Here is a 15,566-nt window from a genome sequence, read left to right as displayed (position 1 = left end):
TAAATATAAAAAAAAATGCTTCATTTCTAGATTTTGGACTAAGGAGCCGTGGTCCAACTTTTTTTGCAGGGATACACACTACGGCTGCGATGTCTATGCCTCTTCAGTCTAATCCTGGAGCTGTCAACCAAAGGATCCCCGTACCAATGGTTCGACCGTCTCTACTTGGCGATAGGCCTCCGGTCATGGACCCTACTCGACTTGCGGGACCTGTTGGCCAGTTCCCAGAGAGAGGTATAATTTTTTTTTTTACACTGACTTCAAGCATTTTCTCATTGTTTAAATTTAAAAAATAATAGTAAGAGCAACTTCAATTGCTTTATTACATTTAGTTAATGAGTATTTTACACTAAGTTCATTCATTAAGAACAATTTTTTACGTTAAAGTAATCTATATTCCAAGGTTTGTATTAATATAGAAGTAGATGGGTCTCACCATTGGAAGTCCATATCCATTTAGACAAATATCACCTTTCTGCTCGCCGACTAGGTTGGTGTCTTTTAGTCGCGACCATGGTGCAGGTCCATTCACCCCGTTAGAACCAACCAAAGAGTAGAGTTCCATGTTTCAAGACAAGCCACCAGAAGCCAATTTCAGGTAGAAGATCTCTCCACACGATCATAGATGAAAGTCCATCAGAGTTTGGCTAGGTCAACATCAGAAGATGGATTAAATATTGGACATCTTCACTGGCACCAAGTTAGAAGCTTCATCAAGAACAAACCGCTTGAGGTTTCATCACCTAGTGAGGGCAGCTAATCACCAATCTCAAAACTGCAAGACTTGTTATAAAACTATTCGATTTTCATTAAAACATTTTCACCGGACCCACCGGGAACAAGAGAATTAGTTATATGTTATCAGAACACTCTGTTAATTAAAATTTCACGACTGAAGCTGAGTTCAACTAATTTGAGCTACTCAAGTAGTCAAAGCAAGAAGTAAATAATTGTAGTACCCACAGATTAAAAACATTGTCATAGGCACAGAAGAGCAGGTGGACATTTGTCCTCCCCTCCCTGTTCAAGAAACAACCTGTAGCCACATATGCTTTTGCGGGGGTGGCTTATATGGCAGCCATTAGGGTCCAGTTCCTATGGTGTGTTGTATTTAAAGCTTTTAAATTTAAAGAGCTTTGTTGAGCTTCACCCCCCCATCCACCCAGTGAAGCTCAACATTCAGCACTGAGAGGCTTTATGCCAATGTTGGCAGGCCTGTATGTGTGTATATGCATTGGCATCATGCTCTGCGGAAAGTTTCGAAGGATTAAAATAATTGATTTCTTATCCAAGTGATTCTATTTTGTAAATTCTCTTGCGTTACCCCTTTCATTAAGACCCGTCTATTTTATTAAACCCCCCCCCCCCCCCAAGGTTGGTTACTACTCACAGTTTAAAACCACTGATATAAGAAAGCAGTCCAGCATGATTAATTTTATCAAATGAGAAAAAGTCCCAGAGAAGTCACAGAATTTTGCTTTTTTTGTTTGGTAGACACCCCTGAAGTGGGATTCACTGTAAATGTGAACAAGTATAAGTGCCTAAGAGACAGTTATCCGACAAAACAGTGTTGTCAGGCATAAGAAGTGACAAAATTTTTCATCTTTGGTATGCATAGTTTTCAGCTAGCAATCGAGATACCATCAAACTCACAGTGATATCAGTTCTAATTAAAACGTAATTATAATTATTTACTATTTATTGTTCTTTAATTTTGCATTTTACTTAATTATGTATTTAATATTCGATTAAATCGCCTCCAACCTAACCTTGAAGGATTACAAACACTTCTTTTTGGCGTGCTACTATTAACTTGGCTTGACTAATAATGCAGTTATTTAGCAATAGGCAGAGTAACAGTAGCCAATTTTTAGTCTCATAATATTTTAGTCTTTGGGTATTTTTCTTTTATCCATGAATTATAAATGCCCTTTTTTTAATGCCCATTTTTAAACATTTTCAGTGCCTTTTTTGCCTGTCTATTTTTGCAATTTTTAGTGCCTAAACATCTGGTCTTTCATCATGATTATAAAGATCCCCCCCCCCCCTTTTGAAAATGCGGGAGGAAAACAAGAGCGAGTCTTGTATGCTAGCACAGGAATGGCTGACCTCTTCCTTACCCTTTTGAATATGGGTTACCTTTAGTGAAAATCTAATGTGTGCTACTTTTACTTTCCAATATATCAATTATTCCGTGTGCCACTCATTTTTTTTAATCAATAGTGTTGTTTAGGGTTTCCAGATGCTCTGGTTATACGGAATTGTACATATTTTAAAGATGTGTTGCAAAATAACTAATTAAATGTTTTAAAAAGTCAACTGTGTGTATTTTATTTTCTCTTTGAAATTTTTGTGATGAATCTGTGCCTGCCAATCTTAGTACCATTATTACCAAAAATTAGTGCCATGAAATTTTAATCACTGCACCCTTCTGCTAGCTCATACAGTAGCCATCTTCATCCTGTTGCTCGCAAGCACGACTGTGCTTCCTGAAGCATCAATAGTGCTCAGTGCTCATGTCCTATTTAGTGCTTGCAGGCACTTGAATTAATCACCCTTTAAAAATTCATTCAAGAATTATGCAGATTTTTCATATGTCATTCATATATGCCAACCTTGGCATAAGGGCGCTTTTTTTTTAATGATAAGCATAGGCAGTGCTTGCAACTTAAAATAGGCAGAAAACGCCTGGTATACAGTGATCATAGATTTTGATAAAACATAACTTTATTAGGAAAAAAAAATTTCCAGCAGAAGGATTGGGCATGAATTTTGAACAATGGTTCTTAATGATTTCACTTAACATTCTTGTACTCATGTGCATAGTAAATGGGCTTGTTATTATTATACATGAATTTATGGGAAAAAATATCATAGGATGGAATCAAAATTCCTTCTGTGTAGGAATTCATTGTGATCTTTGTGTGATTCAAAATTGTGATCTTTGTGTGCAGGTATGGAAATGATGGAATCATATCCTTCAGACCCTCGTGTAATGGTTGGAGATAGAGATCTGCGAGGAGCACCTGACCGTATGCCTCAGATCGGTGGCGAGAAGGACGTCAGACAAGCTGCTCTGGCAGATCAGGACATGCGACACTTACCCAGTGCTACTCCAGCATCAGATGGACGGCCGTTTGACCCAAGATTTCGTGCTTTGCAAGGCGTAGATCCTGCGGCACGTGGTGCTACCACTGGCTTTGATAGGCAGAGACCACCTTTTGATCCGCGAACTGCTTATGAAGGCCGTGGGCCACCAACCACAGCTGCAAGAGTCGAAGATCCGAGAAATGGTCCTCAGGTATGATTACAAGATTAGATTTATTTTATGCATATACAGTGGTATCTTGACTAATGAAGATGATACATTCCGAAATTATGGTTAGCCGAAACGCACTTGCTCATAGGTGTCTATGTAAAATCGTTTAATTTATTTTGGATTCCATTTAAAATTTGAAGGTAGGTTTTTATAAAACCGTAAGAAGCATTATAAAAAAAATAAAATAACCAACCAAAGGCTGAGAGGAACAGCTTTATAAATGAATGAGGAAAAATTTAGGGGGGGGGGGTAAAAACTGGAAATCTTTTTACTTCATGCAATTTACACAACGTTACTTCGAACTTATACAGCTTAGTCCTCTTCCACACTGTCTATGTCTATTCAAGATAAGCTTGCCAGAAACTGAATCTTCATAAGAAGCTGGCCTTTGTCTCTCTGCTGGAGGAGAATTTTAAAAATCTATCAATTAAACTTCTCTATTTTTTTTTCTTTTTGGAGTTGTGCACTTGTTTTCAACCAAAGCACACAGTTTGCTCATTTCATTGAGCCTTTTCAGGCAGGTTTTTTCTTCTCTAAAATATGTTTTCACTGTAGGCCTGAACATAGCCCCACATACTGCAGCAGGGCTTCTATACTAGGATCTTTGGTAAGACAATGATCTGATTTTTAACAGGCACAAAATTTTCTCAATAGGAATTTGTAGTGTGGAAAAAAAGATAAATTGTCCTATGGGGCTTCGTTCACCTGAAGCTCTTGTTAGTGCCATGGGTCCGAATACTTCCATGACCAGACTGGTCATCAGTTATCAAGGCAAGATCAGTTATCAATGCTTTTATCATGAAACCGATGCCAAAAGCCTTGCCACTGCAATGAAAACTCAAGTCTGGGCGTTTAAAAAACATTTTCTCAGTGCATTCATTCCTGCGACAGTACCCAATTGTTCGAGGAAAATATGTAAAAATTTTGTATGTTTTTTGACACCAAATAAAGTGTTCCGGACTCTGCCACGAAGATGGGCTTTAAGAGATCTCTGCAACGGGATAAGTCCAGTGGCAAAGTTCTGACGTTCATTCATTCAGTGCATTCATTCCGCATGAAATGGCTGAAATGCTTTTTGAAAGAAAAAATACAGGTTCTCCAGTTTCACATAAATTCATGTCATGAATGATATTAATTTTGTAGAACTTGCCTGAAAATATGTCATGTTTGATTATATTAACTGAATAGAAATAGTGTTTGGGTTTGAAAAATCATGACAAAAAATTTCTTTAGCTGAGGCAGGAAAAACCCCCAAAAAAAAAATCTTCGTTCACCAAAAATTTTGCAAGCCAAGGCGTTCATTAGCCCAGGTATTACTGTATATACAGACATGATTTTAAAGTCATCAGAAAAGCTTTTGGAAGTAGTAGAGCGCACTTAAACATTTTGCATTAAAGAATTCCCCCCATAATGTTAGGTGATTAGGGCACAAGAGTAGTGGGTTAATAATTTCTGTGTCAAAGGAGCCACACGGGGCCTAAACATTTGAGAATTACTGGAATATGCCTATAAAGATGGCAGCTTCCATTTGTGATATGGTATGAAGAGTTGTTTGTTAGTAATTGATGAGAACAAAAAAATGCCTTCTAAATGTGCAAAGGGTAACTCAACCAAGTTTGAGAAAACCTGAGAGTCAAAACCTAAAAATTTGGTTTGATTTTTTTTTTTCTAGGTGAGACCATCAATGCAGTCAGGAAACACACCAGCTGTTCCACAGTCTCTTCCAGGAACTGGTCCTCCAGTAAGACCTCCTTCTTCAATGGCAGCTGCAGCAGCACTAGTCGCACCTCATGATCATGAAAAGGTAATTCCTTTTTTTTTCCTTCTCTTTTGCAGGAGAAAAAAACAAATGATATGAAAACATAAATTTTTAATGATTAGCAAGATTTGTTTTTAATTAATAAGCAGGTCAGTTGATTTTTTTTAAATCATGATTTTTCATACCTTGAATGTGCTTATGTTGTCAGAATTATTATGGTTTCATGTTATAGTGCAGGGTACCTAGTGACCTTGAAAGTCAGAGAATCAGAAATGAAAAATGGTCAGGGGAAATGTAAAATATTTGGCAAAAGTTAGGGAAATGGGTAAATATTTAATAAAAGTCGGGAAAATTCTGTGAAGGGGAAGAAAAACTCGAAAAACGAAAATTAACTTATATTTCTTTCTTCCAGAGTTTTGATCGGGGAAATGATCAAGCAGATTTGGGTGGGAGTCCTGTTATTGAGTTAGATATATGTATGTGTGTCTCTCCGGTCTTAGTCCTTCTTCCGGTTGAAAAACAAATAATTTAAAACCATTAAAAATGAGGTACACGTATGAGTACCTGTGGAGCGAAGAGGCTATTGGCGCAGTAACCAAAAGCTTCTCTAATTATTTAGAGCATGTAAAAAATGTATTAAGAGTGAAATTTATTGAGAAAAATATGTGATAGGTGGGAAATGTTGAATTTTTTTTTTTTTTTTTGTTTCTTCCTCAGGCTCAATTGATCATGCAAGTACTTCAACTATCTGACCAACAGATAGCGTTGTTGCCACCGGAGCAGAGACAGAGCATCATGATCCTAAAAGAACAAATCGCTCGTAGCGGCCAGGGTCAGTAACAAGGCCATCAATAGTGCATCAAAAACACACCTGTAATGCATTTAGTTGTATTAATTCCATTTTCGTCTGTTTTCTCATAACTTGTGGACATAACTATTTCTTTTCTTTCTAATTTTGAGAAGTTTGATTCAATATGTAGAATCGGAATAGCTTAAAATGTCAAGCTAGTTATACCAGTATGATTTTTTAAAAAAATATGGGAAAGGTATAAAACTATTCAGAATGTGGTTTCTGTTAATTTGATGTCGAAACGTCTGCTTTATTTTGATACGAATAAAAGTTTTACACACAAATTCTGTGTGTACAATTGTTTTTTTGTAGACTGGTTTGTGAGTGGTCCAAATTTTAAGTTTAATTTTTTTATTTCGAAAAAAAGATTAGATACATGGAATGAAAATAAATCTGATCAAATCTATGGATAACATTCTTTTTTACAGGTGAATTTTTTTTTTTGGAAAATATAAATAAATGACTGGATACCAAGCAAAGATGATTTCCAGAAAGAAAGTTCACATTCCTCTGTGGGGAAGTGAACCACCAACCTCTCGGGAATGAGTGGTTGTTAAGCTACAGAGGACAGAGCGTGTGTCTAGTTGGTTTGCAGAAACTTTGCCCCGACATTCCATCCCAGACAATTTCGTCCACAGAAATTTTCCTTGTGCTGACTGCATGAATGACCAAGCGGCTATATGAGTGATCAAGTGAGTTTGCAGTAAAAAAAATGTGTCCCTCAGAAGAAAAACACAATGACTTCTCCCCCACAAGAAAATTATGCATATGCCTATGCACTTCAGGACTTTTACTTCAAATTATGTTGAAAAATTTTTAAGTACCGTAAAGGTAGAAAAAAAATATTTTATGCTTCACCGCAAACTCTTAGGGTGCTTATTAAAGTAGTACGTAACCGCCTATAAGGGAGGGATGAGAGGGTTCATCTTTGTGGAGACTCACTCACTTGATCATTCACTCAACCATAGTCACTCACACACACACTCGGTTGTTCATAAGGTCACTTTGAACAACTCACTTAGTCATTTATATGGTTACTCACTCATACAGTCAATTGCTTTCACTTGGCCACTCGTCTACTCATACTGTCACTCACCCAATCCCTTGGCCATTCATGCAATCAGTCACTCATAGTCAGGCCAGGCAAGATTTCCGGGGCGAAACATCAGACGTGAAATTTATAGATTCCCTTTCCGTTGGTTTGTTATTCAGTCACTTGTACTTTGTGTAATTAGCAGAAAGAGACAGTTTCTGTGAATTTTTTTTGGAAAATTGTGTTAGAAGATATACTTTAGTTTAAGGATGCACAATGTTTTCACAGTCTGCATACCAGATATGTGAGACGGCAATGTTTTTTTGCACATGAATTGGTGTAATTGTTGCATTACAGAATTGTTACTTATTTTTATAGGAGTAAATGTAAAATACTTTGCAAAAATCACGCACAGAAAAATTCTGTGGACCGAAACTCAAAAAAAAAATTAATGGCAGTCAAAATTTTTAATTATAGTAAAACCTGTCTATAACGATAACAGTGGGGACCTAGAAAGACCTCTTTTGGGGTTGAGGTTTGGACGGAAGACCGGCCAATCCAGGAATTCTGACTGCTGGTTTTTTTAGAATGCCAATGAGGTCTGTCCATCATAACCCAATGCTGCTCATTCCATCACTGAACTTCCACCTTGCTACATATTGAATAAAGTTCTTGGTGCACCTGATTATGGTAATGTTTCGAGAAGGATGCACAAACCATGTTGCTCTTTTGCAAATAGCAGACTTTGTGAATTCATCTATGAAAAGTTTCTCTTGAAATATTCAATTTCGTTATGTTTTATTTTGTTAGTAGAGTTTTTTTTTGAGAGCCCATTTTCATATTTTTCCCTCTCATCATGTTAACTGGTCACTCAGGGTCTTTCAGGTCTCAATTTTGGTTCATATTGCTCACCACGTAATCTATTCAATTAACTGAATAGAAATTTGAGAAACAGATTCACCTTGTAACCTTAGTACCCATATCCACAATACTTCCTTGTTCGAGGACTGTGTGGATTTTGGCGCGGTGCTTGACTTACAAAAATATTCAAGGTTCATGTAGCAAGGATAAGAAGCACCTTTATATGGCGTAGATACACGTGGCATATTGAAATTCACCTAAATTTGAAGGCATGTAATCATATGGATTTTTAAATTTTTTTCTTTGAGGATTAAATTTTTTATAAAACCTTCGCCTCACACATGCATTCTAGAATATATATATGTTAAAGTAAATGTGATAAATGCAGTTATATACATAATCAGTTATTATGCATTCTTACAAGCATTTTTCATAAATTTAAGTTTGATAAATTTCCCTAAATTTATTATTTTCACTAGCGATTATGCATAGTACCAACACCATTTATAGCAGAAAACCTCTAGCGAAGCTCATGGTGTCACGTTATCTCACCTATCGCCATTGAATGTAACAGGCCAACACATGTCATCTTTATTTTTTTTGTAGTATAGTGGGCTAATGGCTATAGGGGAGATGACCTTCAGTGACGTCACAAGCTTCATTCGTAGGCCTTCTGCTATAGATGGTGTTGATAGTGTACCTAAGCGTTGTTGGTAAATATAATAACTAGAGTGAAACCTCTCCACAACGATACTCCATATAACAATAAATCCCTCTACAATGATATTTTCTTCAAATCTTGGTTGGAAATGTCTATACTCTAAGGTTAAACTGCTACCTCTCGATATGCCAATAATATTTATAACGTTACTTTACCCTGGTCCACAGAGTATTGTTATATCGAGGTTCACCGATAATTTTTGTATTTATCAAATTTACCAATGATGCATGGGTAATATGCATAATCGCCAATAAAAGTGATAAATTAAGTGAAATATATTTATCAAACTCACCAAAATGCTTGGTAAATATCTATAATCTGTTATGTATAATGATCACATTTATCACAACATATCTATTGCAGGCTATATTTGACCTGTAATTAAATGACAGACTTCCTGAACTGTTCAGACGTGGCCTTAATGAATACTTTCCTCACTGCTGTGGCACAAATTTTCAGAGGGCGTAGTGGGTCTGGGTCAGTGCCTGCTGTCCTGGGAGCCGCGGGAAGCTGTGAAGAGCTTTCAAGTGAAATATGGTGAGAAAAAATGAGACTACTTTCTCAATCTAGTAGAGCTGGCCATATTAACCCACGGGCCTCTGTGCACGATGAGATCTGGTACCTACTTGGATTTTCGAATGTAAATACGTAAGCTGCTACTTCTAGCTAAGTATGGGGAGGGCCCCATGGGATTGAAACGGCCATACATACACCCCCCTTCCCCGCCCCCCACCAGAAGAAAGTTCATTGGACTCTAGCCCAGGGTAGGCACTGACCCAAGTTAATGTGTCAGGAGAGGCCACGCATCGTCCCACCCTAGGTTCGTTGGATTGTCCCGTATTTTTTATACAGATCTATTTCTGCTGTATAATTTGGTTCTTGGGAGGAGGAATGATCATACACCCTTCTGAATCAATGCTTGTTTCGGGGTTCTCCATCTTAGGGGTCATTCACGTCATCATCGATGTGGGGGGGGGGGGGGTACGATCGATTTACTGAATTTTGATGACGTGGGAGGTTGGATGATGCTTACGTCATCAACTACCTTTTATATTAATGGCATCGTACTCGGTGCGCCAAAAATGAGAAAAACCTTTCGCTATAGTTTGTGGACACCTGAACTAACATTCTCCCTATTGATAAGTCCCCCTAGACCCATTTGAGTGATCTATAAATGTTTCGCAGATCCAAGTGACTAGAAGTGTGTCCGGGCCCCGTTTAAGTGCTCTGGAACTGTGATACGCATCACTCAAGTGATCCCTAATTATGCCGCGGATCACTTAAGTAATCTGGAAATGTGCCGCGGATAACTTGAGTGATGTAGAACCACACTAGGGGGGGGGGGGCATCTTAAGTGCTTTTAAACCGTGCCACGGACCGCTTAAGTGTTCCGGAACTGTGCCGCGGATAGCTTAAGTCATCTGTCAATTGCCGCTTAGTTCATTTTTACAAAATTCCGTTTGAGGAAACACTGGTCGAGGTCGATTTGTCATTTGCCTGCTTCGCCGTTGGATGTCCAAGGGTTTTGTGAGTGTTTGTCTATAGTGGCTGTTAATGGTTCTGCCATTATTGGCTGCTATCAGCAGTATAAAGGCGGGTTCCTTCCGATATCCCGGAATAGTCTCTCTATGATGAATTTATAGTGTAAAGATAATTAGGTTGTGATTTCTGGGGCTTTGAGCGTAGGATCTCACCAGCATTTTCCATGGCACATGCATCGTCTGGATTTCCAACTGCATACTCTGTATTTCAGAGAGAATTGTTAGTGTCTAATGCTTAATGTTTCCTCGCGGAACCCTTGATTTTGAGTCTTCAGCGAAATTATAATGAGGCTGTTCTTATACGGAATTCAAACCAATTTTTGAATGTTTATCCAAAAATGTGTCCCTACTCTGCTGTCTCAACAGCATCGCAGCCCCAAGAGCAAAACGAAAGGGCTTCGTTACCACCTTCTCTCCTATAATATGTGCATATTTATTATCATTAACCATTGTTCCAGATCTTATCGTGGAACCCCTTTTCAACTGAGATCCCATCCTGGCCACCACAACGGCTGGCAGGATTCCTCCATGGCGGCCCGAGATGACTCATCATTTTTGCTTTTCACTATAAATTCATAATAGAGCCCCGTGACGTCTGACTAGAGGGGGCAATTACCTCGGCCGGCAAATTTTAGGGGGGGAGGGGAGTAACTCAAAACACCGTTATAAAATTATCGAGTTTTAAAGTTGTTGGGGCCACAAAATAATGTTTGCCCCGGGTGGCAAAAATTTTAGTTACGGTCCTGCTTGAGGTCCCACCAGAGATCTCTCAGCTTAGGTGCTGCATGATGTGCGGAGCCATGTGTCTCCGTGCCATGCCCGATTGAACTCACGGTTGTTGCGACTCACGAGGTAGAAGTCCAGTGATCCTATATGGAGGCATATTAGCGAATCGACAGCTTTGATTATAACCATCACCAGAATGAGAGCTCCCGAAAGAGAACTTTTGACACGTGCTTTAACTGACTGACGTGCTTAATCTGAATTGTCGGTGAATATCTTCTGTGTACGAAATCAAGCATCTATCCTCAATCGTTTTAAGTGAGCACCATGACCCCCCCCCCCCCACAAGAGTGGGGGCCAAAAGAAGAGTATGCCTAATCCTAAATGTAGAAGGCAAAACATTCTGCTTTGGGGGGGGGGGGGGTGTTAAGTCTCTAGTACGGGGTTCCGAAACAAATCTCATTTTTGTATATACATATTTTTTTACATTATGAATTCACTACAGAGGAGCCGCAGCCCTCCACCCCCACCTGAGATCAGTCTGATGGGGGCGGGGGGCAGCGTGTGTGTGTTTGTGTGGATGATGATCTCGATTAAACTCCATACGAAATATGCCCTCTAACTTTGTTTTCTTCCAGATGGGGGCGTATTGGCGTACGCAAGGTGGGGGGGTTGCGGTTTTAACCCCCCCCCCCCGAGAAGAAGAAAAAAATTGAAACCCCCAGAGAAAATTCTGCGTACGCCTATGTCTCCTGCACTGACCTTTTTCTATGCTCACAGAATTTTGATATCTGTGCGGAATGACAAAATGACATGCAACACCTTGTAGCAATATAGGAAATTTTTTCCAGGGGAGCAAAAACCTCTATGTCCACGGAAGCATTCTCAGTCAAACTCTACACGTCCATGTTTTGTAAACTTATTCACCAAGAAAAAAAAATGGTTCCTTTATCCGTTACTTCTGTTCATAATCAGCCAAACGGGTAAAAATAAATTTTATCAGCCCAATATGACTTTTAAGAAATACCTTTACAGTATATGATGTTATTATAATGAGAAACGTAATTAAACTGGAATCCCTTCTGCCACCTATCAAATAAAAACACAACTGTTATGATTCTTTTATCGGAACTGGGGTGAACGGTTTTTGGTTAATGTGCCGCATGAAGAGAAGCAACACAATATGATATTATTAAATATTTTTTGAGCAATAATATGTATTGAGTTATCAAGTTTACCGCAAATTTTTAACAGTTGATGTTTGTGTGCAGTAGAATAACGTTAGTAACACGTAAAGTGTGGCCATCCTGGGCTTCTTGCCATTGTAATGGAAAAGCATATGAACGGAAAGTGTTTTATATGCTTATTGATTGCAATCACAGGCAGCCAATCTTTGCGAAGGGTACTAACGTCATTCTACTACATACAAACATCAACTGTTAAAAATTTGTGGTAAACTTACTTAATTAAATATATATTATTACTCAAAAAATATTTATTAATATCATACCGTGTTGCTTCTCTTCATGCGGCACATTAATCAAAAACCGGTCACTCCAGTTCGGATAAAATAATCATAGCAGTTGTGTTTTTTATTTGATAGGTGACAGAAGGGGTTCCAGTTTAATGATGATTTCTTATCCTGTACTGTGTAGTTATTTTCTAAAAGGCATATTTTGGCTGATAAAATTTATTTTTACCCGGATCCTTGGTATCACTGAAATAAAAAATTTTATTCAGCTCAGCAGGACTTTCCAAGCCTACAGGGGCTCCAATATGCAACGATATTATTTACGTTCTCAATATGCGAGAGCATTGGCGTACACAAAGAGGGGGGCGCGGGTTGTTTGGGGTTCTAACAAAGCCTCCTAGGTAATATCTAGGAGGCTCCCTCTAGGAAGCTTTGGTTCTAACCCCCCACCCAACCCGAGATTATAGTGCAATTTTTCAGGAGAAAAAGTAAACCCCCCCTCCCTTTGAGAAAAAAAAAATTGAAATTCCCCCCCCCCCCCAAGAAAATTCCGCGTACGCCTATGTGCGAGAGAAAGCGTTGAAGTAGTTACCCGAAATTCTCTCTCCTAAATAGACGCATACGCGTTCATCTTTTTGCTATGCTCCTTACATATGTTTACAAGAGATGGCGCCACTCCACTGACAATGGTTTTCCAACCGTAACAGAACCACACCTCCGATGCTTTCCAACGGAGGGTACTTATTTATAATCAGGCATTGAGTGTTGTCCCACTCATTTTTTTTGTTTTTTTGTTTCTGAATAGAGGAAGGAAGATAATGCCTGATTCCTTAATAAACTACCTCAGGGGCGGAATCCATGGCTCTAGTGCAGTGGTTCCCAACATCAGTAACTAGACGAAGTGCAGGAACACCTTGCCAATAAGAGGAAGGCTAGTGAAGAAACAAAAATCAGTAAATGAGATTTTTCCGCGATCTTCTTTATGGGGAGGGGGCACCTTTCGCGTAAATTTACAGTAAAAAAAATTGAGCATGCATTAAAACCCTTCTTAATGGGCACCCCCTCAGATGTGGTCACCTCCCTCTTTTACGGCTAAGAGGGCCGTTCAAGTATTACGTAAGCAAATTTTTAGCCATTTTTGACCCCTCCCCCCCCCCCCTTGTCAGCAAAATTTCGTCATCAACTCTGCCCCTCTGAATCCAACTCATATTTTCATAAAGGGTGGCTGATGACGTAAGCATTATCCAAACCCCCCCCCTCCCCCCCTTGTCATCAAAAGTCAGCAAATCGGAAACCTCCATCGATGATGACGTAATACTTGAACGGCCCCTAAATAATAGTTTGCCGTGTATAATAAAAGTGTGCCTTTCAAACCCCTTTCTGATTAACGGTCACCCCTCTTATACGGATGAATTTTTTTTTTTTTTGCCAAACTGGTGTCTGCAAAAGAGAGGTTTTATTGTAGTACGATTTCCCATATAAGGGGCATGCGTGGATCCAAAGGGGGGGGGGTCGTTCTTCACAAGAGCCAAAAAATTGAGGAAAAATTTATCTGTCCCGTAAAATACGGGAAGGTTCAACGAACTAATGGTGTCTGCCTCCACATCCATTCGCAGCTGATGATGTGACTGAACCTCCACTCAACTCGAAGCTGAGTATGTCTGCCTCAGATAATTCTGCCTCGGCTTAATTCGCAGGTGATGGTGTGTGCCTCTGCTTCATTCCCAGCTAATGATGTCTGCCTCCGCTCCATCATCACCTTCTAGATACATGTATCTCTAGGTGGTAATGGCTCCATTCGCAGATGGAGATGTCTGCCTGCTTTCTAGGCTGAAAATGTCTACCTAGGCTACATTCGCAGCTGGAGATGCCTGCCTAGGCTACATTCTAGTCTGAAGATGTCTGCCTCTACTCCATTCTCCACAGCTAAAAGATGTCCAATTCCGCTTCATTTGTAGTCGGAGATATCGGCTCCGCTTTATTTGGCCAACGATGGCGTCTGCCTCGACTCCGTTCGTAGCTGAAAATATCTGCCTAGGCTTTATTCGCAGCTGGATATGCTTGGATCCAGAGGCGGGCGATCAGAGCAATCGCCCCGCTTAAGAGCCAAAAATGAAGTACAAATTTATCAAAGCCTCAACTCCATTCACCACTGCATAGGGTTGCATCCCACCCATCATTGAGCGACCCCCCTCCCCCACAGAAAAAGAAAATCAGTATACAAGATTCCCGCGAGCTCCTGCATAGTAGGCCACGGCTTTCCCACATGCACAACACGAATACAACAAATAAAACCGAAATAAATATGGACCGACACAATGCATTTTCTTCAAAGTCAAAGTGTATTTTTCTAGGAATATATATTTTTTCCCGGGATTAAAAAAAAAAAACCAGGAAATGATAACAAAACGGGATTCCCTCCCTCTAATGTTATTTTCATATTTTTACACAAAAAGAGGAAGCCGCTATACACGTGTTCATGCAATTTCTTTCTATGTGACCGCAGAAGATTGATATTTTTTTTTCGGATGATATCTTGCGGGAGGCCCTTTCAGTGACTGTCAAAAAGTCAAAGAGATGTTGCATGATGAAATATATCAGGGGAAATGAAGTTATAGGTTTTTGTATGGGGTATACCGTATATATACGTCCGGGTATTCGTATGATTTGATTGGCGCACATGCTTTCTAAAAATACATCGAGAGAGAGTATTTGTACAAAATTGTATTCGAGTTTCCGAAAAAAGGGGGGACGACGGACGTCTGAACCTATGATATCTATCAATTTTTTTTATGGATACGACGAACGGTATTACGGTCGTAATTCGGTTATAACGTCGTCGAAAAGTCTTTTTTTTCTATCGTTTAATTTAAACCAGCGTTTCCCAACCTATCGTCCGCGGACCAGTGGACCAGTCCACAGGCAGACTTGATAATTTAACTGTAAAGCCAGGTTTTACTAGCAGGTTACTACAGCGCGTGCAGCGTGAAAACGCTGATTGTTCAAAAAAAAAAAAACCTGAATTTCAGGCTTTTTTAATCAATCAGCATTTTCACGCTGTAGAAACCTGCTTCTAGGAAAACCTCGCTTAACCGAATGAAAAATTTTTCAAGTCTTGTAATTGATATTAGTCGGAGGGAGGGAGAGAGAGAGTGTGAAAAAAAAATCGAAATTTCGATCCTGAACACGTGGTATCGCTGATTATTACAAAAAGGAAAAAAACTGCTATTAACTACAAATAAGTTAATTACCGCCAAAATCACATTTATTCATTCAAACCGAGCACAA

At 39.2% G+C, this 15,566-nt stretch overlaps 1 protein-coding gene across 4 annotated transcripts in view; it reads left to right on the top strand.

Annotated features, from left to right (window-relative positions):
* CstF64 (cleavage stimulation factor subunit 2 CstF64) overlaps nt 1-6,334 on the top strand; it is a 33,027-nt gene extending 26,693 nt beyond the window's left edge. The window contains exons 8-11 of one of the 4 annotated variants that reach the window (XM_089240181.1): nt 31-234; nt 2,955-3,301; nt 4,992-5,123; nt 5,796-6,334. In XM_089240181.1, the coding sequence (XP_089096307.1) occupies nt 31-234; nt 2,955-3,301; nt 4,992-5,123; nt 5,796-5,918 (806 nt within the window). In that variant the 3' untranslated portion in view covers nt 5,919-6,334. The remainder of the gene's footprint in view (nt 1-30; nt 235-2,954; nt 3,302-4,991; nt 5,124-5,795) is intronic. The other 3 variants (XM_089240180.1, XM_089240179.1, XM_089240182.1) reach the window with 3 other exon arrangements.
* Nucleotides 6,335-15,566: the final 9,232 nt, after the last annotated feature.

Source organism: Pholcus phalangioides, unplaced genomic scaffold, assembly GCF_987345545.1.
Source record: "Pholcus phalangioides strain wild (caught in Gottingen) unplaced genomic scaffold, Ppha-v1.0 ptg000012l_1, whole genome shotgun sequence".
NCBI classification, from domain to species: domain Eukaryota; kingdom Metazoa; phylum Arthropoda; class Arachnida; order Araneae; family Pholcidae; genus Pholcus; species Pholcus phalangioides.
Note: the sequence above shows the minus strand (reverse complement) of the source record. Positions and strands in the feature narration are given on the sequence as shown.